Below are 27,351 nucleotides of genomic sequence, written 5' to 3'. Positions count from 1 at the left end.
ACTGCAAATGAAAGGGGCTTGCCAAATTTACACTGAAGAAAAAGATAACACACTCTTACTTTTATTAATTTCCTTAACTCATTAAAGCTGTTCTCTGTATCAACTGCATATTTTGCAGTAATTAAGCTTATAAAGAAATAAAGTAAAACCATAAACCATCTCCAAGCTCTGGGCAGGAAAGGCAAAATTAAAAACTTGAATTTATGTTTTCTGAGCAATATATAGGTAAAAATTAAACAAATGCACTGAAATTACTGCATAAATGTTTTTAATATGATTAGTAACTACATTTTTCCACAACATTAATTTCAGCAAATAAAATCCTATGTGGGAGTTACAGAACTATGTGCGTAGATGCAACATTTTTTTTTCTGAGTTCCACTAATAGCCAAGATGTACCATGACTTAAATGGAGAAATGAGCACCTCAGGAGAGCAATTCAACTCATCTATTAGCTTGTTTCTTAGACTGAGATGAATCACCCTTATTTAACCTCCATTAACTACAAAGGGATCCCAAAATTACCCTGAGATCTGCAACCATACATTTGGACATTTTCGTAAAACATTTGACTCCCATCCTTTTTATTTTCTTTCTGAATTTAAAAGAGCAAAATTTGTCTGTACATTGAGAATATTTTTGTTATAATGTAATAAATTAGCAGACTACAAAAACATATGACTCTTCAGATCTTGCATTTAAAACCTCAAAAACTAAAAGTTCCTGGGGAAGTATGCTACAAGCTCCCTCCAAAGCTAGTTGAATCTTGAGAAAAATTAAGAAACTAATAAGAGTACAGAACAGTGTACCTGTGCTAGCTTGATCTAGCCAGCACCCAAACATTAGCAATTAAGGGATTGAAATGTGGGTTTTAGCAATGCTTGTTATTTTGTTATTTATTTAGCGTGTATAACCTCAATGCACAGAAAGTTTGTGCCTGGACAAACATATGTTAGAATTCATGCTGTGGCTTCTGCTACTCTAAGATATGCAGCTAGATTGAAGTAAAACAAATACACTAGCACAGGCAATTAATCATGTCTTTGTTCCTCCTGTGTATCCTATTCTATGTCATTTAGCACACAACCTTGTGTTTTGGAATGAAGCTGAACAACACTGCCCAAAGGGAAATTCTCAGAGGTAATGTGTTTGTGGAGGGGAAAATATTTTTTTAAAATCTTAGCAAGAAATAAGGCAAGGACTACTAAAGTGGGTAAGTAAGAGAAGGATTTTAAAAGAAGCCCAGAGAAAGAGATATTAAAACAAAAAAGGAAGGAAATCTGCATTTACTCATGGACACGACTTCGCACTGAAAGCCCACCCCATACACTTTATTTTACCCTTAATCCTTAAGCTTGTGTTTATCAGCTTCTTGACAATCTCTTATCAGTGCTACACTGGAAAGGTGGGTTGGGCCTGAAAGTTGTAGTTTCAGGTACTGTGATCAGTGAGAGCTAAAAGCTGACCTACAAAGCATTCTGTGGAAGTGTGAAAATATCTCTTGACCATATTTCCCTTCCAAATAACTATTTTTCACCAAAAATTGGAGTATTTCTGATGCAGAAGAAAATATATTTTTATATTAATATAAAAATATATTTTAATGTATTTTATATACCTTTAATATATTAAAATACATTTTTGTATTATTAAAATGGATCTATTAAATTTTAAATATATTTTAATTTTTTAATATAAATTAAAAATATTTTTAGTATTTTTTAAAACGGACTGCTGCTTGAAACAGTATGCTCTCAGTCTCCCCACAGTGTAGCTGATTGGATAACAGTGTCCATGAGCACTGGTCAGGGTCAGGAACTATTTATGCAAAGCTAAGCACTGAAGGAGGAATACCTGCTTTTCTTCAGGTGCAAAGCCAGTTCAGGCATGTCAAGAATCCAAAACTTAAGACTTAACTGTGAGCCATGCTACTCACCAAAGCAACCTCAGCATTATATGAGGGGGAAAAGCAGGAGTGAAGCAGGAAAGACAGACATCCCATAATCAGAGCAGAAAGTAACCCATATCCCCACATTTGGTATCATGTGACAGCACATCCACAGAGAAGCCAGCAGTGTGATGATCATGAAATCTCCCTCTGATCTGCTGAACTCCTCCGAGCGAGACACTAACCAGGCAGGACACGTGTTGGATAACCTCTGTGGGAACAATTTGGTTGAGAAGGGGGAAGAAATCTGCCTAGTCTGGTTCCATATTCATCTACATGAGATGGAGTTTTTTCACTTGATTATGTCAGAATAACCCTGATCTAGCTAATAACAACAGGATAAACAATGCAATTCTCTAAAAATATTGTCACCTACATTTAGATAAAATATTATTTTAAGAGTATCTGGCACATTAAAATAAATACAATCTGGCAAATTTAAGGGTTTTTAAATTGTTAAATACAAAAGGTTTTAAAAATCAATTTGGTCAAATCTGTTAGGTTTCCATGTTCTTTTTGGTTGTTTTTTTTCCAAATGCTGCTTACTTTTAGAATTCTTTGTAAAAACTTCCCTGAGGTGAAAAATGTTAAGATAACACTAAGATTAGAAAGATATACTTTACAAGAATGTGTGTAGGTGGGAGAGGGATACGATTGTATGTTGAAATACTAAACAAATAATAACTACTGACTATATGAAAAGCTGTAACAATCCACAGGTTTTGAGTTCTGTACCATTCAGGTTTTATTTTATCTTCTTTGAATTCTTGGCTTCTCAGCTATGTGATTTAAAGGTCCTTCTATGACTTTCACAATAGCACTTCTTAATTTCCTTAAGGATCTGGGAGGAGGGTCAAGGAGGAGTAAGGATTGTTTCTTATACATACAATTTGAAAGAACAGAACTGGTAAGAATTTTCTCAAATGATATATTCTCTTTTCAGTTTTTTCTAAGTTTCCAGGAGAGATTTGCTGCTATCTCTAGATGCAGGCAAAATCAGGAATAGTTGAGAGTTTCTACAAATTCCTGCTCTATTAATTTCAAGGCCAAAAGAGGCATTTGTAATGATTTAGCTTGATCTTCTGCATTGAGAGAACCTAGTAGTCCATTCAGTAACTTTGTGTTGGATGTAGTTTCACAGGTGGGATGTTTTTCTGTAAGATATCTGTTCTTGAAGACATCAGAATTCACCACTTGCCTTGGAAATCTGTTACCAGTTAAGATCACCTGCTCTTAAAAACTACATTCCTATCTCTAAGCTGAATTGTTCTGCATTCAAATTCCAACCACTGATCCTTGTGATGCCACTTCCTAACATGGGTGAAACATAGAAATCAAGCATCCAAAAATTGCCAGCAGACCAGAAGCAGCTTAGCCTCTTTGTTTACCAAAATCACCAGTACTGTTACGTTTCATGAAACAAGGCTTCTCAGGAAATTATACTTCCCAGCTTTTGTGAAACTGACAAGTTCCACAATCCTTCAAACAAAACAAACTGTCCAAACTGTCAACTTCATGAAGCTCAGCGTTTGCTAAATGTTTAAGATCACTTTGTAACTCATTGCTATGTCAAATGCTGTAGAAAAAAAGCCTATATTAACTCTTTATAGTTATCTGCATACCTAATACTCAATCTTACCACTCAATCTTTTGAGTCATCAAATATAACAAAAAAACAAAACCAAAACCATAAAAGCCCCCAAACAAACAAAAACCTAAAAAAAACCCTTCACAAGTCAAAATTAATACTTGAAAGAAAAAAAATACACAAAAATTATTATGTTTCAAAAGTACTCAAAAGCTATGAAAACCACAAGATTTAAACAAAGAATATTTAGATGTTTTACAACATATTTTTGCTCCAATGTCCATATATTCCATTCCAAGCACAAAATTGAAGAGGTGCAGGAAAAAACATTATAGAAGCTATTTTTTTACCTAAATAACACTTTTCCTGTTGATGAGGGACCAAGCAAGCAAAGCCATGCATAGTCAAATCAGATGCCATCTGCATTTGCAAAAGTATGTCCCAGCTCCATCCCAAAGACCTTGCAGACAGTCTTACTAAAAATAGAAGTCAAGTTCACAGAGGATTAGATTTATTCTCTTTTAGCTGTGGAAGCCAGGAAGTCTGTTCAACAACAAACAGATTCATCACACCACTAAGAGGAACCTCAGAGGTGCCCCAGTTAAATTAAGTTTCCCTAGAAGCAGACAGTGTCAGAAAGTAAGGCAGTCACTTGAGATCTCAGTAACTTTGTAACCAGATATTGATCCAGGAATGCCTCCTCCTCAGAGGTTTAGATGAATCTGGTACCTCAAAACAATGAATAAGGCCTGGTTGAAGGGTGTAATTAAGGGAAGTTTAAAGAACCATGAAAAATCACAAGTTGCATACTTAAGTTATTTGCTTTAATAGGTGGTTACAGTAGCAATCGAGGGAAGGACATAATTTTATCATATGATTTCAAGCAGAGTTCCTATGACTGATGATTATCAAACTACTTTAAATAATAGAAGTAACTAAAAAGATACTAACAGTCCAAAACTACATTTGTTTCTTACTCAATATGTTGAAATTTTTACAACTTTAAGACTAACATTTCATTCAATGGGTTTGCATTTCTTTGATCTAGATTCATTTGAGGCTTCTTTCAATTTTCAAGCATGTTAAGAATAGCAAAATGAATTTTCTCAGAAACAGCTCTCTTGAATGACAGAAAAAGGGAATTAGTTAAAGGCTATTTTGGGGATACGGTGAGGAAACTCAATAAAAAGAAAAAAACACCAACCTCATAAAAAATATTTCTCTTCTCTGTCTCATCCTCTTTCCTAAAGATTTAGTAAACATTTGTAGGGCATTAACTGGAATATGGTGCCAATATATTTTCATGGGCTGATCAAAATAAATAATATAATCTTGAATTTACTTGTGCTATGAACCTAACAATTCAGTAAAGGAGTTTAAATAGCAGCATAATTTGGGTTGGTGGAGATATGATACAGGAATCACTTCAGGCTCACTACCTTGGTGTAGAGATCTGGGTGGTTGGGTTGTGTGTGTTGAATGGGGAATAGGAACACAAAGAATAAGATACTTTGCATGTTAAAAGTGCGTTAGTACTTCTTCTTTTAAAGAGTTATTTTCCCTTAAATAAACAAGTGACTGAATAAATCATTTTTCTATTGTGATCCTATCTTGCATACTTCATAATCTGAAACTCAAGAATTATGCATTATATGATTCAGGGCAGAACAACACTGGTGAAAATTATCCTGCTTATTTGATATCCTGTTGTCATCCTTCAACAAGTCAGAAGTAGTATATGTTAAAATAAGAACCAACTGTGCAGCTTAAGAAGACCCACAGGACTCTGCTATGCTATTGCTACAATACTTGCAGGACATACTACTAAATTACCTTCTGCCTATCTTTAAGTGGGAGGGAGGGGAGGAGAAAGGAGAGCTAGATGAAAGTATTTGAGCTCACGGGCTGGCTGATGAATTCCAATGAAATCCTTCATTTTTAGGCCCCTTCAACCACTGCAGTAATAAAACTTTGGTTTAATGCACAAAGTCCGCCTATTCCAGCTACTCTTTCCTCTTCTTGCTTGTGTTTTTTCAGTGGTGGCAAAACAGTAACAAAACAAAACATTAACAAAAGCAAAGCTTTATCTCATTCCCACTTGCCACTGGTGTACAAACAATGGGATTCTGCAGGAGCACAGGCTAACTCACATTTCCTACAGCCTAAAGGTAACAGCAGTTTTATAGGAAATATCTACTTAAGATTCCTCAGGCAGCACAGAAAATTGAGCACAGGTCTCAAATATCTGCAACACATACAATACACAATGATTTAATAAGTAAAAGCAAGACACTGGCAACCTCATGTCCTTTCCTATGTTTAGTGTAATACCCAAATCAGCCAACAAGCTTGAAAATCTTCACTTCACCAACTAAAAATGCACACCTTTCCAGTGCAGAACACTGCTCTGTTTAATACTTACATGATTTATGCAATTCTAAGTATGCATTAAAAGGAAACTATGGGCAAAATTGGATTAGAATTCAGAGCAATTGTTACTATGTCACATCTACATCTACTCATCCTCAAGGTTATGAGCAAAACCTAAACTTATTATGGCTACTAATACAGCACTTTAAGGATCTCCACTTGATTAGGATTAATCCAGGACCCAAAATCCCACCCAAAATGCCCAGTAGAGAAGCTCTGTCATTTGGATCTTAAATGTACAACACTGCATCATCTATCCCTAAAGAAGGAGCTGAGTGTGATGCACTGTGCATCTGACAGGAAAAGAAAAAGGTATTGAGTAGTTTCCTTTCCACTAGAATCTCTACCCAAAACACTCAGTGCAATTCTCTCAGGAGGGATGTATCTGAGCACACAGGACTACAAATGCTCTACGGTTATGATGAGCCAGTTTAATGGCATAGACACTGACTGAATTCAGCACAAAGCCCAGAAAAGTCTTGTAATAATACAGTGGCTTTTTTTTTAACTGGCTACAGTGTCTCAGGCTCTTGAGTTCACAAGTTCTGCTTAAAAAGCAGACATGAGAATAAGAAATCAAATACTTTGATCAAAGGCCGTAAAATAAAAACTTCTAGGGCAAAATAGTTTTAGGGACAGCTGAATAACCTTTCAGCTATGAGAATCTTATCTTGCACAATGTGCTCTTGAACACCACAGAAGTGAGTGAAAAAAAATTTCTCACTGATTTCAGTGATGGAGGCTCAAACCAAAACCTTGAGGCACGAAGAGCCTCACTGGAGGCACTGGGCTTTGAATTAGGCTTCAAATGTTTCTTAAAAGGTACCCTTACAATTCCCTCTCTAATTATTGTTATTCCCTAACTGCAAAGCTTTAGAGAGGCAGCAAAGTGTGTGGTAACAGCATTCCTACAGTCTTGAAGAAAATGTGCATTATACAGCAGTGACAGAAGTGCAACGCTGGTACTTAACTTAAGAGTTACTGAGATTGGAATCTTAGCAAACATTCAGGGCAATGGTGTGTCAAGCCAACTGAATTAATGTTTTACTAATGACTTGAACTTAAACAAGTCAAAATCCTTCTTCAGGAAGGGGAAATTTTTTTTTATCTTCTCAAAGAGCTTCCTAAGGGCCTACTGCTAAATGAAATCTTTTCTAGTAATAAAACCAAAAAATAATTGGTTAAATCTGTTAAAGAAAAATTAACTGAAGGAAACCCTAGAGAAAACAAGCCACACTATACCAGTCTAAGATAATCTGACCTAGACCAAACCTAAACAATAATCAACACAAGTCTAATTAATTAATTTACTCTAATAGGATTTTCACTCTGCTTGTATCATTCCTGGCTTTTAATTTCATAGAATGATATAATCATCTAAGTTGGAAAAGACCTTTAAAATCATTGATTACAACCACAAACCCAGCACTGCCAAGTTTACCACTAAATCATGACATCCACATGTCTTTTAAATACCTCCAGGGATGGGGATTCAACCACTTTCCTAAGCAGCCTGTTCCAATGCCTGATGAGATTTTCCATGAAAAATTTTTCAAATATGCAATCTAAACCTTCCCTAGTGCAACCTGAGTCCATTTCCCCTTGTCCTGCCACTTGTCACCTGAGAGAAGAGGCCAACCCCCACCTCACTACACCTTCCTTTCAGGCAGTAGGTGGTGAGCAGTGGGGTCTGCCCTGAGCCTCCTTTTCTCCAGGGTAAAACCCCCAGCTGCCTCAGATGCTCCTCACAGGACTTGTGCTCCAGACCCTTCACCAGCTCCACTGCCCTTCTGTGGACATTCCAGCACCTCAGTGTCCTTCTTGTAGGGAGGGGCCCAAAACTGAACACAGGATTCACAGTGTGGCCTCACCAGCGCTGACTAGAAGGGGACAATCACTGACCTGATCCTGCTGGCCACACCATTACCAAGACAGGCCAGGATGCCATTGGCCCTCTTGGCCACCTGAGCACACACTGGCTTATGTCCAGCTGTTGTCAATCAGTACCCCCAGATCCTTTTCCCCCAGCCTGTAGTACTGCATGGGATTATTTTGACACAAGACTGGAAGCCAGCACTTTGCCTTGTTGAACTTCTTCCAGTCGGCCTTGGCCCATAGATCCAGCCTGTCCAGATCCCTCCTGCACTCAAGATTAGTACTCACACCCAACTCGGTGTAATCAGCAAACTTGCTGAGGGTGAACTTAGTCCCTCATCCTTTGTCATTATTTTTCTCCCCACATCCAATTCAGGATAGTTTTTCCTTACTCCTTTTTTTCTCACAATTTTAAAATTGTTTTTCACAGCAGTAGCTAGATTAACCTCTACCTGGGATTTGGCTCTCCTAATTTTCTAACTGCATAAATTCATGCTATCCTTGTCTTCCTCCTGAGTTGTCTGCCCCTTCTTCCAAAGGTGATAAGCTCTTCTGTTCCCCAAGTTCCAGCCAAAGCTCTCTGTTCAGGCAAGTTGGTCTACTTCCCTACTTCTGGCATATCGGGACTTCCAAATTCTGCACTTTTAAGATTTCCTTCTTGAAGAACGTGTGGCTTTCCTGGCCCCCTCTGCCTTTCTGGACTGTCCCCCAAGAGACTCTGTCAAACAGGCTCCTAAACAGGCCAAGGTCTGCCCTTCAGAAGTCCAAGGTGGCAGTTCTCCTCTTCCTTTAAACTCAATTTTGTGATAGCTGTGCCCAAAACAGCCTCCAACCACCACATCTCCCACCACTCCTTCCCTGCTGACAAACAGCAGGTCCAGCTGGTCGACTCACTGACCAGCTGTGTCAGGAAGTTGTCTTCATACATTCCAGGACCTCCTTAGACTGCTTTCTCCTTGCTGTCCTGGACCTGCAGCAGACATGCTATAAGCTGAAGTCTCCCAGGAGAACAAGAGCCAGCGCTCTCCATTAGCTTCTCACGGCAGCTAAAAGACTATTTCATCTGCCTTTCCATCCTGGTTGGGTGCTCTATAACAGATCTCCCCACCAGGAGATCTGCCTTGCAGGCCTTTCCTTGATTCCTACCCTACTGCTTCCATTGTTAAGCTCTAGCCAACCAAAATACTCCCTAACTTACTTCAATGCCAATTATAAAGAACAAGTAATATAATTTCAGGAAAAATTTGAACAGTATCCAAGCAAAATTTGGGCTTATGAACCCCAAAAAAATAATTGTCTTCATTTTTTTTCAGAAAAAACACAGAGGCTGACAAGGCAAGAATTGCCCTTATAATATCTAGCAAGGCAAACAGAAACTTGCACCAGTAAGAATGTTGCAAATTAAGATGCAGAAATTGAGAGACTTTGATGACAAAATATGCCATCACTATATTTTCCCCATTTTTAACTTAATTTGATTCTTAGCATCCTTCCATAGATTAGTACTTACTAATTACTTAATACTCATTAACCTTCCTTGTTGGAATACTTTTTTTCATGCATCTGTTGTTTGTTTCAGAGATGCTTATCACTCTTTGAATAAGTATCAACCTAATTTTTAAAGAAATCCAGAAACTTCCTGCATACATTTTTTTACTACTCAAACAGACCTTTATGGGAACTCTAGAGGACTCTACACACTTAACTGGCCAGTGAAGTGATAAAAGCTAAACTTATCTTGAGGGCTGTTTAGGATCCCTTGATTAAAACAAATTGGGAAATTAAACAAGCTGTTAGCAGGATTTCTTGACAGCAGCCAGTGTCCCTTCTCTAGAGCTCTTCAGAATATCTAAATCAAAAATATTTCCAACTGACTACCAAGATAATTTCACAAGCTTATTATAGTTCACTTTAGGAATTAGCGTCTTTCTGCAGGTTCTCATGTCACTGGCAATCAGTGTTACTGCTGAGAGTTCTCAATTCTTCTACTTAAGCCTTGTGTGTCTTCTTAATCCCTTTAATTCTTGCATTTTGACCTAATTTTACTTCTCATTGTCATGCTTCTTTTGCTGCTATCTGGGCCTTACTCTTTATCACAAGAATATAAAAGCTAAATTATGGATTATTTTCAAGTAAGAAGCCTGTTAAGTACTTATAGGGCTACCTTATACCTTCCTTGTCTCTCATCTGACCAGGTCAAATGAAATCAATGGCATTCAGCTCAGGAAAACAAGCGTTATTGAGCTTCAAGTGCTGAACTGGTAAACTTTGTTGCAACTGTATCTGTTCTTTGAAAGTGCGATTACTAGCAAGTGATCTCAGGTGGAAACTAGAAAAATACTATCAATAGGTATTGGTGTTTGAGACATTTCCTTTCTACTCAACCAGCCCAACAGTCCAGGCACCCATTCAATACAGAAGAAAAGACCATTGGCCCTGACTCAAGGAGAACTGGAACAGAATCAATATCTGCCTTCTCTAAACCCTGATCTAAACCACCAACCTAAGGGTTATTCTGGAAGGCACTGATCCTAAGCCATTTTATTCTGTGGAACATAGCAGTGTCACCAGCAAAGGAGAAATATAGGGGGAAAAGGAGGAGAGAACACACACAAAAAAAAAGACAGAATTTGTTGGCCCAGTGTAACAATACTTAGTTGAAAGTGGAACATTCAAGTGCAGGCAATATTCAAAAGAGTGAACTCATATACTTGGGCAGCAAACAGAAAATCAATAGAAAACAGGCCAGAATGTAAGTGAAGGCACATTAGTGGAAGTATGTGTTAAAAAGCCTCTCAAATGAAGGAAGGAATTGCATCCGAGACTTCCGTGTTTGGACAAAGTGCCCTAAATTCTGTATAAAAGACAATTAAAACCATAATTGACTCTCCTTTACTAATCCAAGGCAATATCTAAACTTACCCCTTCAATTACACTGCATTGCTTTTTAAAGAAAATTATTAAAAATCCAGGATGGGGAGCAGAGGGAAAGCTTTCTTTGTTTTTGGATAAAATCACCATTTGAACTCAAATAATCAGAACCATACAAAAATTCTCTTGCTATGTCACACTTGCTAAATCACTACCTTAACTTGTCTCAAACAAACATCTTGTTTCAACTAGACAAAACAGGTCTTTTCTATGTCCGTATTTGGAGGATAAGGTGATATTCAAGTTAGAAATGGAAAATTCAGTAATTCCCATTATTCAGTCTAAAATCCCAGGACAAGGAGATCAATATAATAACTAGAACAGAAGACAATGAAAATCTTTCCACTGAGATTAGTAAGGCTTGTACCAGACTTTCTATATGCCCCATATAAGCATCTCTTAATCCTGTATATTTTCACGGATAGATAATTTTGCTGACACCTTGCAGCCACATTGACAATAACATCCCCATGAACTCATCTTTTATTTACAGTAAAGTTTATTTTGATTTTTTTTAATAGATAAACTGTAGTGTCAAGCAATTTAAATCCTCTGATTATACTTACAGTAAGAAGTGTGACATATGGAAAATTGTTTGGGCACCATCCTAGAGTATATTAAAACAGCAGCAACAAGCCTGGCAATGGACCAGAATCCAATACAGTCCTTGGCAAATGATGGCAAACAAACCATCAACATGTGATGTCTTCATTTTTAAGCCAAAGATAAATGTAGTTGATGTGTCTTGCCAAGACTCATGTGCCCAAATGCCATAAGTGAGCTCAAGTGAGGATGCTGCAAATAATCCCCAATCGTATTTTACCCATTTGCTACTTTAGGAACTATCAGATATTCAGTCCAAAAGGTCTGATATGATACTATTATTATTATTATAGCTCACCCAGGAAAAAACATTGGCATTTTGGCTTTGAAAAATAGCACTGACAACTGTTATAGTTTAATAATTAAAGTCAAGGGTGAAATATTATTCCCTCATACATTAATAAAGCATACAAGAATGGTAAAGTTCCTAAAAAAAATATTTGTTTAGCAAAACAAAGGATGACAGATGCAATACCTGTATTTCACAAACTTAATGGAGAGTTTTCTCTAGGCAGTGGAACATGATTCTTTATTTCTTGCATAAACATATTTGGGAAAAGTTTATTAATTTTCCCATAAATTTGGCTTAAAGGCTAATTTCAGGGAATTCTTTTTGAAAGATTCTTACTTCAGTAGGGATTTAGTCAAATGTTAGTACAGCAAAATGCAGTACTGTGTTAAGGCATTTAGGGATCTGTAACAAAAAGTTTAAGTAAGATTTAGCTAATGATGTAAATCACCAGTTTTAGTGAGCCATGGCTTTGTGATGCTTTGGCTTTAAGTCAGAAAAGCTGCCCAAAGAGCCTGAAATGAAACAACTCTTGTTTCCCTAGTGATCCTGACATTCCTAAACCAGCTATGAGAATCTGTCATTACTTCTCCTTTGAAACCTTTCTACCCTTGAGGCAAGGTGTTGCAAGATATCATAGCAGTCCTAAAGAAACAGTTTGGACGACTCAAGCACTGAGAAGAGAATGAAAGTAGGTAAGGGACAGGCAGATTATGGTTCAAATTAAAGCTGAATAGGAAATGGGTTTTCCCCTCACACTATCAGGGTGTTTTTTTAGAATGCTCCAGACCAAAAAGCCCACATCAGGCTAATCTCATTTTGTTACTCAAAACAGGAAAATGTAACGGAACTGACTAATGCCACACTAGTAATATTTTGCATTATTACTAGTGTGGCATTGCCCTCTTGCAACAAAAAAATACTAAGGCTGAACACATAAATTTCTTCCATGGCTGCTGCAATCCCAGTTGACAGTTTCCCAAGCTTCAGAAGACAGACAGGGGAGGAGGGAGAACAAACACAGCAAAGTACTGCGATGAGAGCACGAGTCAAGTAACAAGCAGGCCAAGAAAAAGGTCTTCTTTTAAAAATATCTGGGATCAGACCACTATTTACAAGAGATGAACATTCCTTCACTGACTTTACATGACCTGATCTTGAACATTTCAGAGTTATCTACAAAACCTAAATAGAATAAAGAATTTTTCTTATGGGAATCAAAAGAAGAATACAATAGCTGCTCTCTAACAGGGAGTCCACGGGCTGTCACAGTAGTGCTGCTAGCCCAGACACCCACTGCTGGGCAGGGGAATGTATTTCATCTTGATACTGCCTCTGGAGGCATGGAGGTTCTGCTGGGGTATGAGTTTACTGCCAGTTTTGGGGTATGTTTGTTTTACACTACGCAATCAGCAGAATCTGGCAAAAAAACTGCCTTAAACCAGTTTAACCAGTTTCAGATTATTTAAACAGCACCTTTAATGAGAAAATATCTCCTACAGAATGGATAGCTGGGCATTAAATCCAGATTCTTAGTCAATTATTACAACTTACTGCAGGGACAATAATGAATCTCAGATAAGCAAAAATGAAGAGAAGGTAAACAACAGACTTCAGTTTTAACTTCATTTTTTATGCCCAGTTCACATAAGGAGTAAAAATGCCTCAGACATCCCTCATAAGGGATGTAGCATAAAATTGTAGTGTGCAGTTTTCTGAAACAGGCACCAGAGCTCAACATTAGTTCAACTGGAGCTAATTTCTGTGTCAACTTTCATTCCATACAGATTAATGCCATTTTGCACAGCTGAAGCACCAACTCTATGCAGTGCCCTACACCCATAATTTTGCCTAGCTTCCAGTAATATGAACTTGTTGCAGAAACTGCAGCTTCTCCTTAAAATTATCAGATATAAGTTAGTCTATGAGTGTATTTTTCATTTACTAAAAGACTGAATCATTTTCAACTGGATCTTTTTTTTTTCAGCCTAGTCAGTCTCTCAATAGGGTTGAAACTTACATACCAGAAATACATGCAAGAGTTCAGCTATCAGTCTAGATTTGCATTTTACCTCCCCATGAGAAATAGAAATCCTGCTTTCCCTGCATTCTGGTGGCATTCATTCCTTTATTAATCATTGAATTAAGAATTTTTATAATGTAAACATCAGGATTCACCACTGTCACATGCTTGCACTTGCTAAGAAGGGTTTTTTCTCCACCTTCTTAATGGAATGTAGAGGCCAGTCTTGAGGAATGTGATTCAACTGAGACTATTTTGCAACCTTTGTGAAAAAGAAAATTCCACACTTCTTTCAAAGTTTCACAGAAATGGACTCATAACACTTTTTTTGGTACCAAAAGGTCTCCACATTATTATTTTAAAATTAGAATTCAAAACAAAATGGAAATTAAATTCTTAATATGAACCACAGTAGTTTCTTTGAAAATGTCACTAACTCAGCAGCATCTGATGTACTACAGAGTCTTCTTATTCTAAGTACAACAGAAATGCATGGGCTCATCCACTTTATAGCAGAACATCTTCCCTACATAGGAAGCATAGGCTTTCTACCTTTAAAAAGCATTAGTGTTGATAAAAAGGGGAATTGTGTCCAGCTTATTTTACTTTTTAATTGCTCTTATTAAAAACGCCATTTAAAGCCAGAAAATATTGACAGCCATACATTTGTAGGTAATTGATGCTGACAATAAGACTCCTTCAGAGCTTTAAACCTCAACCAGTTCTTCCTGGTGAAACCTCTAATTTTGGTTTGAATACAGCAGGCCTATGCTCTTGCTTGTTAATTATAGTCCTAAGGACTTACTTTCCTTTTACATGGATTTCCTTTCTCTTCATATTCAGCCCATGTCTGTTCTCTTTAGTTAGCATCACAAAGTTTATTATGAGCTAGCCATAATCCCCAAGCTACTCTTCGTTTGTCTGTACATCAGTTTTCCCTGCTGGCCACTAAGCAAAGAGCCTTGTTCCAGTGCCATATTTCATGCTTTCAGGTCCCAGGTCATGCCTTGGTATGCAGCATGGCACTCACTCCTGCTGAGAGAAGGGGAGCAGGCAAGGGGCCAGAGGGCTGACTTGGCCCTTTCCCCCTCACCTACCCACCCAGTCTGCTGTTGCCCTAACTTGCTTACCATAAATACTACTGCATGTGAGAAGATAAACAAAATTCCAAATCCACAACAAAGCTCACACCAGAGCAGTTTGATGACTTCTTGTACTTGGTCTCCAGGCAATTGCATGAAATAACACCCTCAGGCCCCAGTCAGACTTTCCTCATTTAAGAGGCCAACAAAAGAGCTTCTGCATTTGTTTTCATAAGTCATGGTATAATGAGCATGGCAGATCAGCCACCAAAGACAGACCTAGAGGAAGTCACGCTTTTCTCCTATTTGCAGTTCAGAGATTATGAACAAATATCACAGGACATGTAGAAAAGTATTTTACAGGCAACATACAGGTCTGGGGCAAAAATAACTTTCTAATTCATGTCACATGAAAAGAGCAGGAAGTGCTGTTGTATGTTCCCCTTGCTGAGGCATGAAAGCATAGAAGGTACAAAATACTTGGGTTGCAAGATGTGACTTATTTTAGGGCTTTTAAGTTATTTGAAATTACTTAGCTGAATTATACAAATGCATATTCATTCATTGAATCATGTTTTGAAATGCTTCTTGATTTAAACCAGATCACTCAGGGACAATCACACAATTCAGTTTAAGTGAAGTCCCACTTATTTGATTTATAGCACTAGGCACTGCAGGGTAGCACAAACCTGTTACTACTGCAAAAATCTTCAAGAAGTCTGAAGCGTGGCTTTCTACAATGGATGTTGATCACCTGTGCTCCATCTTTCACTCAGCTCTTGTGTGGAGTCTCTTAATATGATTTGGCTTAAAATCAAAAAAAATCCTAAACAATAGCCTTGGTACAACTGAAAGTCTGCCAAAATACATCTGAGTTGCAAAACACTGGCTTTGAAGTCTTTCTGAGGAGGGTGGAAATAGAAGTAGATTAAATTGCTGGATTTTTCAGCTGTTACAGATTCTAAAGACATTGCTAATAAACTTGAGATATTTCAGACAGACAACTACTAATGTTTTGATCACAACTTCATCAACTTTAAATACATCTTTACCATCTTCAAAATCAGAAATACTGTGAAATGCAACACAGCTCATTTTTCTGTCAACAAATAGCCTCAGGATAGCAAAAACCATCTTACCATCTAGCTAAGTAGTGTCGATGACAGTAATGTCACAACTTCCAAAGGTTCTAAAAAAATCAACAAGCACCTTGCTATCATGACTCTTTGTATTCTGAAAAGTAGCATGCTGTTACAATTGACAGGCTGTTACAACTCTGCCAAATAGAAGCAGATGTGACAGGTAAGCTTTCCCATGAAAAAAATAAAATCATATATTAGGTGCAATTTACGTTGACTACATATTTGCCACTAAGAAGTGTTAAATAGCACAGAGACAAGTCCCACAAATGTTGGTCTCTCAAGGGGCAACTCAGTTTTAAGAACTGATGTTAAACAGCTCACTGAGAGCAAACTTTCATCAGCTTTAATTACCCCCATCACATAAAACCTCAAAACAATCTCAAGACTGAATATTTGTTCACTTACTAAAAGAATAACTCAAAAATCATGAACAATGTCACCTTGTGACATTGTTCATGATTTTTGAGTTATTCTTTTAGTAAGTGACACCTGTTATAAAAAAGTGTTGCTATGGAAAGACAGCATCCCATGTTCCGTTTTACATACCTTTAAGCTTCTCTAACCTATATCTCCGTGAAAAGAAAACATTTATGGAAAATAAGTCGAGTGTTGCAAACTCTTATGTCACTACCTGGTATCTAATCTCATCAAGATTTGCAAAGACATTTCCAAAAGTCTCGAAAGGTAGTGTTCTCTCTGTGCTTGTTCAGCACAATAAGCAGTAAAATATGTTTTAATATCCCACTCCAGAATGGTAGATGGTGACAAAACTGTCCAGTCTGTGACAGACAGGACAAATCCCTGTTCACTGATCTTAATACCCTTAATTGGCTATGCTTCTTGTGAAGCACTAACACAAGCTGTGTACAGGAGCTGACCATCAGCTAACTTGAAGCATACTTTCTAAGAAGTATATTATTAAATCAACTAATAAAATTCATTGCCAATTACTCATAGAACTATGTATCACATATTTAAAAAGGCATTAAAGTAACATAATCTAGCCACCTGTTACCACACAGAGGAATATTTACATTTAGGAATATCCACATTAAGTCAGACTTCGGAAGGGGAAAAAAAAAGCCTGTTGATCTATTTTGCTTACCCTTTAAATTATTCTTTCTTTCTGCTTTTAAAACAAATTAAAAAACCGCAACATAGCTCTCCCTCAAATGGGTACACGCCAGTATTCTCAATTTTTTTCAAATAATTTTCTTTTGCATCCCTCACAATCCCAGAAAATAGTATTAACCAGGAGATTTGACACCAGTCGCCTGACAAAGACCTTTGACAAACCATTGAGGATTCTGTTAAGTACATAGAATAAAAACTTGAACTCTACACAACAGGTACATGTTTTGATATGAATAATGTTTTGATATGAATAGTCTTAGAACTGGAAGCTTTAAAAAGATAGACAACAATAAATAAATGAAAAGTTTCTCAATATAAAGACTTAGGAGAATTTATGTGTGAAGAGCCTGGAGAGGGAATACAAAGGCAAAACTACAGAAAGTATACTACTACTATCTGAGTACAGAAGGTATCTGAGTAGACTTACAGAATTTCATTTTCTTGCTAGAGTAGGTTGAGGTTTTTTCATTAGGTGCAATTACCATTTCATCACTACTTCTCTTCATAATCATCAGAAATAGTTCAAAATATAGGAAAGCCATAAAATCAATCACATTCCAGGAGATAACACAGACTTCCCTCAATTAAATTTGATGTTCTTCAACTCCCAAAGGACACTTCAATTCTTTGTCTTTAAATAAGAAGAAAAACTGAGATTTTAGGAGTACTCACCACTGTCTTCAACCAAAAAATGAAAAATGTCACTGGTGGCATTGTCACTCCCTCGTAAAACATAGCATATCTTCATATCATCAATATCAGCTGGAAAGATGAAAAATAGACTTTATTTTAAATTATGAAGATAGGAAACCTTTTTTTTAGAAAAAAATTGACATGTGTTAAATGGTTTAGCTTCAACAAGACGGAGGTCAAGGTCCCACAGGAGAACTGAGGAATTTCAGTATTAACAGTGTTGAAATTTTACAGATATCATTCATTCTCTCTACCTTTACTTCCTCCTCCCCAGGGCTCTCTTTCTTTTAAGCTGTATTTACAAAAATGACTGAAATGAAATTGACAAACATGGGCTTGACAGTCAGGACTACTTCATATTTTTAGTGGTTCCTTTTCTTAAACAGAGGTGTATCCCCACAAGGATATTGATTCTGTCATTTTTCAACCTGCAAAGTTCTGCAGAGGACAGTTACAGTGATTGACTGTTTTAAGAACCCAAATAGATGCAATTAAAGTAAACAGAAATTACTTCAGTAAGGAAAAAAAACTGATGTAGAATTTTGAACCAGCAGTTATCATAAAATATGTAAAAGATAAACAAACATTTGTTAATATTGTTTCTTTTCTGGTTGCCTTGAGTAGTGATGAGAAACATGTATATACATAAAAACTAATTTTTGTCACTTTCTTTGAAGGACTGCTGTTGGTAAAAACCCAAGTCTGATACATTTTTCAAGAAAAAGTGTTAGAAATCAATCACATTAAAGTGGAGCTCAAGTACCACCCAAGTTCTACTCTGATGTTAGGGTGGATGCATGGGTAAAAAAAAAAAAAGAGCACTTTTGTTAGAGCTTCACAAAATCTTCAGTTCCAAAAGTAATCAGACATCTTTGAGCGCAAACAAGTGAAGAGCATTATCAGCAAATATATGTAACTGAAGAATCTCTTCCATAAATGTTTGAAAGTTAAAGATCAAAAATTCATGGGGCTGTAAAGAGGATGCAAACAAATACTTCTTCATGCCAGTGGAACACATAAATCTTTCATCCAGCAAACACACAAGTACTCAGCTCTGCTCATGTGGGTAGCCTTATCAAAATCCATGGGTCCAGTATACATAAAGATAAGTACTTGAACTGGTGCTTGCAGGACCAGGACCAACTCATAAGAAAAAGAGGCCGCTTGCCATCCAAAGACCTTAATTTTGTCAAAATAATTGCAAAGAATGATCTGTTTTCTCTTCCTTAACAGCATGTTTGGAGTCACTTGAGCAAGTCTGTGCTTTCCTTCCACAGCTGATTAGGTTGTGCTAGCTATATCAAAACTTGCCTAGTTATAATAAGCACAATTCACAATCGGGTAACCACAGTGCCTGAAAAATTAATTTTATACTGGAATTCTCCAACATAATTTTGAAATACATCAAGCATAATTTTTTATTTCAAAAAATATAATTATGCCCACTATCAGAAGGCTGTGTTCTAAATAATTGCTCTGTCCTCTCTTTCAGTTACAGGAATCTGAAAAACCAGACTGTTCCTGCTGCTTGCACACAATGAATCTTGTTACACTACTCAAAGAGGTCAGGCTGCCTGTTCATACAACCACAGGAACAAATCCAAGAAATGGGAGTTTGAGTATGGACTTCACAAACTAGCAAGCAGCTTTCAAAATTTTTTGCATGATGTCCTGAAGAGCTTCATTTGACTTCAAAGTTGTCCCAGTTGTGAATAACGACAGGATTGAGAAGTCCCTTCCAACACAAACTGGAAGATCTAATGAAGTTTTACAAGCCCCATAAGAACCCACATGTGTTGATGAAACTGGAACTACTCAGCATTTTGAAAGAGGTGGCACATGACAGGATAGGAGGCCTAAAGAGAGGAGAAGATCAAAACATAAAAAGCACATAACAGGTCCAATAGTCCATGCAGAGGCTTCCCAAAGTCCTTTGCAAAATCTGTGCTTACACTGGGATCATAATGAATATGACAAAAGAGGGTCTTGTTTATTTCTGCCCTGAACATTAGACAAATATTTGTCTCAGTGTAGCTAGCATAAGCAAGACCATCTCAAAGGCCGATATTATTGAAGAAATGTGTATTTCTTAAAAACACTCTTCAATCCAACACAAAATAAGAGCATTTGTGCTGTGTGTGAAACTGTGAAGTTACATCACTTTCTGGGGATCCTCACTAGCTTTTAAACCAACCTTTCCTAAGAGCTGCATGCTTCTTACTTAGCTAGGGCAGCCCCAGGATATTAGGACAGCCTTCAGGCCATATGGCTGGACAGCCAATTCAAAGCAAAGTAGCAACTTCATTTTGGTCATCAGACAAATGTACACCTGGCCACATGGCACAGGAGGAAATGGAATATGTGCTTCTCCCAAGTGCTACACATCCTCAAAAAAAAAAAAGGGATATCACTGTTCCTCGGCTTTCAAAGAACACCTGTTCACTAATTACACATTCTTCAGTGTAAGAGAAAATCCACTAAAATAAGTGATAATCTGGTTTTTTTGCTCACTCCCTTTCTCTCTTGTTTCTCCCGTATTCTGACAACACTCTCAATATTATTCACAGTTCACAACTGAAGCCTTACATTTAAGGAACTGTTTGGTCCCCAAAGCTTGGACAGTTTGGTCTCCTCTCATCCTCTTTTTTGCGCTAGCATTGCAAAACTTAAGACTTAAAACTTCAGCCATTGCAAAGTTCATCAGGTCTATTTGAAAGATTTGGTATATCTGACAAGAACGTTACTCCAGCCAAGACTGTAACTTGGATATGTACCAGTATGGGCTCTGTGAAATGACACTCAACCAACTGCAAGTGTTCACCACAAGCCTTTCCACCTACACAGCCTAGCCTGACTGAGCCCATTTAACTCTGAGTGTCCATGCTGTTGGAGCTGTTTGCTCATTCCACAGCTGCAGAAGGCTGCAAAAAAACCTAATTTCATTGTTAATTAACTAGCCACTAAGTAATTGTAAAGTAACATGGAAAATTCTCCAGAGAATAGCTAATGCTCCCATTTCAGTTAAAGTTACTTCACAGCCTTGGGTTGAGGCTTTATTTCAGTATATATGACACATGTGGGTTTTGCCCTATTTATATCACTGAATGTTTTAGTGCCATGTAAAAAGTAAGTACCACTAACATAAGTTTTAAATGTTTACATTACCTTTTAATTTACCACAAACACTTTGTGGTAAAGATTTGTGTAATTAAGGTAATTTGTGTAATTAACAAATGCACTCATATTATTTCCCACTGGTGGGGAAAGGATTTTGCTTTACAGTTAGGTGTGCTCAGACTGTCTTGCAACCGATATCCAAGCTATTAGTTAATAATAGCTTGGCCACTCCCATAGCATTTTCTAAATAAAACTGCTTAAAAAAAGCACTGTCTCTTAAGATGTACAGCCCAATTCTGTTATCCAAACTTTTATCACTGTGACTGACAGAAAGTGCAAATCCCAGCTATTTGGAATAAGCTCTCCAAAGAAATGAAGCTCCTTTAATCAGTGTTTACCCAGCAGACCACATTTCCTGTTTAAAGCTGTCATGGATGTAATAAAAAATAAACAGATGCAAAATATTAGGAAGCCATTTTAAATAAGCTCTTTGTTGAAATGTTTCTCCCATCAATTACTATAGAGTTCAGCATAAAAAATAATGTTTCCAGTGATCTAAAGAAAGGACATGAAGTGTTGTAGTACCTTGGGTGAACTGGCTGATGCTATGGTTGCCTTTCCCCAGGTGAATCAGGAAGCCATGGCGTGGACCCTCTGTGATTCTGATCTTAAGAGTGACATGTAAACTGTCCCTGTCTTCCACTTTGAGCACTTTGTTGGTAATCAGAAACCCGATGTGACCTGTGGCCAGAACACGGAGAGTCTGAGCACCTTTATTTATTACAACTTGAGGTACACTGTTGTCCACAGCCATTATTCGAATCTTCATAGTCTGAGGTTTCCTTGTTTCAAACACAGTGTTGGGGAAAACATAGAAATCTGTATGAGTGCCATCTGTAACAGTGAAAGAGAAACTGTCCTCAACTGATTCTGAGCCATCATGTTTGTAGCTGATTAGATTTTCATTCAGATCTTGTTTAGTGAAGGTGGTGACTGGTTTGGAGTTATTGAACATGATCTGGCCATGAACTGGTATTTGAGTGATGATAAACTTTAGCAGTGCGTCAGGTGTATCTCTGTCTTCTGCAGTCAGTTCAAATGGGGTTATCAGTTTGTACTCATTTTCACTCACCACCAGGCTATGGATTGTGACAACAGGTTTCTTATTGTCCACATCACTGATAGAAATTCTGAAAGTACGAAACACGGGGTTATAGCCATCAGTCACCTCAAACTCAAAGCTGTCCATTTTCACCTCATCTTCTGAAGTATGAATGTAATAGATTTTATTGCCTGCTAACAGGAGTTGAGTGAAAGTGGAGATGGGTACCCCAGGCTGATCTGTGCATTCAAGATGACCACGAACAGGTGGTCTGGTAATGGTGAAAACTAAGTTCTCATCTGGACTGTTCAGGTCACTGGTACTAAGCAAATCAGTGGTAAGGGTCACCTTTCCTCCTTCCTTCAGAGAAACTCCTTTGCTGATGACATCTGGGAAGACAATATCAATGCTGCCTATTGTAACATAAAAGTAGCGGTCAATGAGAGGATTTATGCCATCTGTCACATCAAACTTGATAAGATCACGAACTCCTTGTTGACCAAAATGCACATATCGAATCAAATTTCTATCCACTTCGTCTTGGGTGAAATTCATTCCCCAGGTGATATTTTCAACTCCACCTGAAGGCTTTATTCTCTGTAAGAGGCCTTGTCCTGGCCCGTAAGTTATAATGTATGTCAAGGTTTTGTCTTCAGAATCAAGATCAGTAGCCTTCAATATTCTGTTATTAATAGTTCTAGTTTCCCCTATTTCAATCTCCAAACCATCATTGATGGCCATTCTGGGCGTCTCATCATCTACAGGAATAACCATGATGGGTACCATTTTCCTAATGGTGTGTTTACCATCTGAGAGCTGCACCTCAAAACTGTCCGCCCTGGTCTCAGAGTCATCGTGTTCATAGAGAATGCTGGAGCTCTCTGTTATCTGATCCAAGGTGAAGCTCTCCACTAGGACAGTTCCGTTGACCAGCTGGTTCACGATGTGGCCGTGCCTGGGAAGCCTGGTGATTGTGAATGTTAACTCATCAGCAGGGACATCCGCATCAACTGCATTGAGGATGGGGGTATCAATCACCAGGCTCATGCCTTCCATCACAACAAACTCTCGCAGGAAGATTTCAGGCTCTTCGTCATTGATCGGCACAACAAGAATGGGGAAGAAGTGCCTCTGAGAAAAGTTAATGCCATCAGAACAGCGCAAAGCAAATCTGTCTTCAACAGGCTCTACACCCTTATGTATACTCTGGACATAAAAAATGTGCCCTTGACGGAGATCCTTCAAGGTAAAAGCACTTATAGCTACACCTGCCCTGGATTTCTCAGATCCTGGGGCAGGAGAGATGTTTTCTACATACCCAGATGTGGGCTGAGCAACAATTGTGCACAGTATATCATCACTAGGAGTATCCACATCTTCAGCCCTGAGGTGAGCAAGAGTAATGACCCGTTTGTCACCTTCTGTCACCATGAACTGCTCCCCCACAAAAATTTCTGGAGCTTGACTGTCAACAGGAAGAATGGTCACCAAGACTGAAACTCCTTGAACAACATTGCCCCTGACACGCCACTTCTCAGAGAGGTCAGACAAGGTAAGGTTGAACACATCCTCTTTGGGCAGAAGGCCTATTTCACCACCGGTATGAGCATATACCACAGCACCATCCAGCAGATCTCTCTGGGAAAATCTCTCTGCAGGCACTCCTTGAACCAGGATGCTCCCATGCTGAGGAGGATCCTCTACAATGAAGGTCAACATAAAGTCATCTGTATCCTGATCTGTGCCCTGAATGACATTAGCAGTGATTTCAGCAGCACCATTCTCCAGCACATCAAGGTAGGAACCAAGAGTGCCTGGGGGCAATCGTAGCGTAGGAACCTCATCATCAACTGGGTGCACACTCATTTTCAGTGTGATGGGCACAAAATGAACCCCATCACTCACATCAAGCCTGCAGGTATCACTGCTGGTCTCAGCTCCACTGTGCACATACACCACCCTCCCTTGTCTGATATCCTCCAGGCCAAAGATGCCTCCTGGAACCAGACTGTACCCAGAGAGCTGCAACTGGCCATACCGAGGAGCCTGGGTCAGGATAAATCTGAGATGGGCAAGTTCAGTGTCCGTGTCACTGGCATCCAGCTCAGCTGGACTAAGGACATGGCTGCCTCCCTCAGGCAAAGTGAAGCCAGTATTTGTGATTTCGGGAGGCTGGTTATCCACAGGCTGCAGGTAGATAGTGAAAGTCCCTTTGGCTGCATTGCCAGCCGCATCTTGCACTTGATACTGAAACTGAATCAAATGAGGAGCCACCCCCAGCTCCTCCTGTGGGGGACGGTACGAGATCTTGTGATGGTTGATCTGGGCTTGGGTGAAATGCGTAACTTCCACGGAGTGATCCTCAGTCAGCACGAGGGATCCAAGGCGTGCTCCATAAGCCTCGGGAGGGTGGTTGGAGTCAGTGTCAGTGGGGGGCTGGATTACTGTATAGCGAAGCTCCCGGTCCCCTGAGTCCTGGTCAGTGTAACACAAGTGCTTCCTGCGAAGGGGCGTCACCTGCTGCTCTGCAACGATTAAATGCAGGCTGCTGCTGCTATGGAGCTCTGGGGCTAACCTGTCTACAGGATGTACCCTGATCACAAAAGTCTGGGGTCCAGAGCGGTTGGGTGGGTCATTGTCATCCTGGACTCTAAAGATGAACTGGTCCAACACAACCCCAGGGCCAGGGCTGTGAGCCCCAAAGTGGTGGTAAAAGAGACGCCCTTCCACAATGTCCTGTTGCAGCCACTCTCTCACTGGCTTTTCATAGATGAGGGAACTCCCTGCTACACCTGGCACCTTCCTCCAAGAAAAGCCCTCCTCTTCTTCCTCCTCTTCCCAGCCAGGCGGTGGCTGTGCCTGACGGAGCAGGAGCTGCCCAGCCGTGGGCCCAGACTCCACTGTGAAGAGCAGGATGGCATCCTGTGAGTCAATGTCAGTGGCACTAAGAGCACGGGTGGTGATGGGCACTGTTTCACCCTCAGCCATGGCAAGCCCTGTGTTAGCATTAAGCAGGGGTGGCTGGTCATCAGTGGGCACCAGGGTAATGGGGAAAAGGAACTCAACGCGGTGGCGAGAGCCACCATCTTCCAGCCGCAGCACAAGGTTGTCACTGAGTGGAGACTCGCTGCCGTCGTGCTGGTAAATGACTCGGCCTGCTGCCAGCTCAGCCACTGTAAAGTGTTTACGAGGGGCAGCAGGTCCTGGGGTATCCTCCAGGAGAGTGAGGTGGCCATGCCTCAGCCCTGCCACCACACTCACCAGCACCTGCTCAAGGTCATCCTCATCACTGACCACAAGGTTGGGGCTGGGACCAGGGCCCGAGAGAGGCCTTGACTGCCCCTCGTAGAGCACGAGACCAGTGTTGCGGGTCACCACGGGCGCCAGGGTGTTCATGGGCTTCACCACAATCACGAAGGCAAAGGGCTCTGAGGCAGCACCCTCTGGGTCCAACACTTCCAGTTCAAGCTCAAAGAGCCTCTCCCGATCGGAGTCCTCCATGGGTGGCTGATAGGCAATGCGCAGCTCCCGCACATCCCGCTGGCTGAAAGACGTGACAGGCAAGCTCCGGTCGTCCGTGCTGACCATGTGGCCTTGGCCAGGACCAAAGGGAGAGGTGATGTTGAAGAGCAGTAGATCGGGCGGCGACTCCGCGTCCTCAGCTGACAGCATGTCAGGCGTGAGGGCGGTGAGCACAAACTGGTCCACCTCCATCATCAGCATGGCCAGGAAGCTGGGTTTGGGGGCCACGTTCTCACTCCCGGCGCGAATCCGCACCAGCACCTGGAAGTACTCTCGCTTCAGCAGCGCCCCGCCGCCCGCCGCCTCCCGCAGCTCGGCCACCAGCGGCACCAGGTCGCGGTTCGGGGAGCCGCCGGCGGCCGTGTGCCGGTAGCGCAGCCCCAGGCGCAGGAACTCCTCGCAGTCCCACATCACGGACGGCATCGGGCCGCCACCCGCCGCCTCCCCGCCCCCGCCCCCCGCCGCCGGCGGGTAGTTGAGGATCTCTCCGTAGCGGGGCAGCCCGGCCAGCAGCGGCAGCAGCCCCACCCGGCAGCGCTGCCGGCCCGGCTCGAAGGCGAACTCCAGGCTGCGGGCGTCCAGCGGGTTGCTGGTGCCCCGCAGGCGCTCCACGGTGAGGGGCAGGTTGCGGGTGACGATCTCCAGCTGGGTGAAGAGCACCTCCACCTCCAGCACCAGGGGCAGCACCAGGGCGCGGCTCGGCGAGTCGTAGCGCAGCTGCAAGCGGACACGGTCCCGGGCGGGGCTGCGGCCGCCCAGGTGCGAGTACTGCACCTCGCGGGCTCCGAAGTCGCAGGGGAAGCGCCGGGGGCTCAGGCGGCCCGGGCGCTGCCACAGCGGGTCCTCGTCCAGCACGGTGAGGTGGCAGCGGTCCCCCGGCTGCACCTGCAGCACCAGGTCCCGCGTGGGGTCCAGCCAGGCGGAGCGGCCCAGGGGCACCCGCAGCCCGCGGTTGGCCACCACCACGGGGTCCGCCTCCGGCGACCACGGCGAGGAGACCGCGGCGCTGCTGCCTGGCGGCGGCTCCTCCGCCCCAGCCCAGGCACAGCCGGCCAGCAGCAGCAGCAAGCCGGCCAGCAGCCGCCGCGGCCCGGCGAGGAGAGGCTGCATCGTCCTTGCCGGCGGAGCGTAACCGTCGAGAACCTCCGGCAGCGGCGGAATCGCGGCCCCAGTTCCGCCGCGGCGCCGCTCACTCCGCGCACACGCTGCGCTCTGAGCGCGCCGCGCTCCGCTCCAGAGGGGAGCTCCGCGGCCCGGCAAGCCCCGCCCCGCGCCTCCGAGCAGCCAATGGGTACCCGCGGGGGGAGAATCCGCCATTCGCGATTGGGCAGAGCTGCGTGCCAATCATGCAAGTTACGAGAGGGTCGGGGCTCCCCCTCCTTCCTTCCCGCGGCCGCCCAACAGGTTGCGGAGGAGAAGGCGTCGGGAGAGCGGCGGGAGAGGGGCGGTGGTGGCGGTGGTGGCGGTGGTGCGGGAGCGGGGAGGTGGTTGCGCGGATTGCTCTGCTGGCGCCAGCTGCCGCGGGAAGGGAGCCCTCTAGTCTGGGGGAGGGCGGCACGGCTTTCCCGGAGCGTAGGAGCGCACCTCTGCCAGCCCCAGGAGCGGCGGGAGCGCACCGCCGCCTCTTGCTCTGAGCTTCCCCGCTCCCGCCTGGCCCCGGGGCAGAACTAAAGCCAGGCTGTTCCCGGCTCGCCGACGGGCTCGGGGTCTCCCTTCCCCGCGGGGTGGCGGCGGTGGCGCCCGGGTTCCAGCGGTGGCAGGAACGGGGCTGCCCGAGAGCCGGGTCCGGATGACGGGGAACGGGGGTGCGACAAAAGTGCCCCAAGGAGAACGGGACGGGTCACACGAGGGCAAGAGGCCCAGGGCTGCGGC

The 27,351-nt window shown here is 41.5% G+C and overlaps 1 protein-coding gene across 1 annotated transcript in view; it reads right to left on the bottom strand.

Moving 5' to 3' along the window:
• The window catches only part of FREM2 (FRAS1 related extracellular matrix 2), a 117,193-nt gene extending 90,604 nt beyond the window's left edge, over positions 1 to 26,589 (bottom strand). Inside the window, exons 1-2 of the mRNA XM_066571144.1 lie at positions 21,441 to 26,589; positions 17,718 to 17,807 (exon numbers count right to left, since the gene is read on the bottom strand). Coding sequence (XP_066427241.1) covers positions 17,718 to 17,807; positions 21,441 to 26,589 — 5,239 coding nt within the window. The remainder of the gene's footprint in view (positions 1 to 17,717; positions 17,808 to 21,440) is intronic.
• Positions 26,590 to 27,351: the final 762 nt, after the last annotated feature.

The sequence above is a fragment of the Molothrus aeneus genome, chromosome 2 (genome assembly GCF_037042795.1).
Source record: "Molothrus aeneus isolate 106 chromosome 2, BPBGC_Maene_1.0, whole genome shotgun sequence".
Classification (NCBI taxonomy): domain Eukaryota; kingdom Metazoa; phylum Chordata; class Aves; order Passeriformes; family Icteridae; genus Molothrus; species Molothrus aeneus.
Note: the sequence above shows the minus strand (reverse complement) of the source record. Positions and strands in the feature narration are given on the sequence as shown.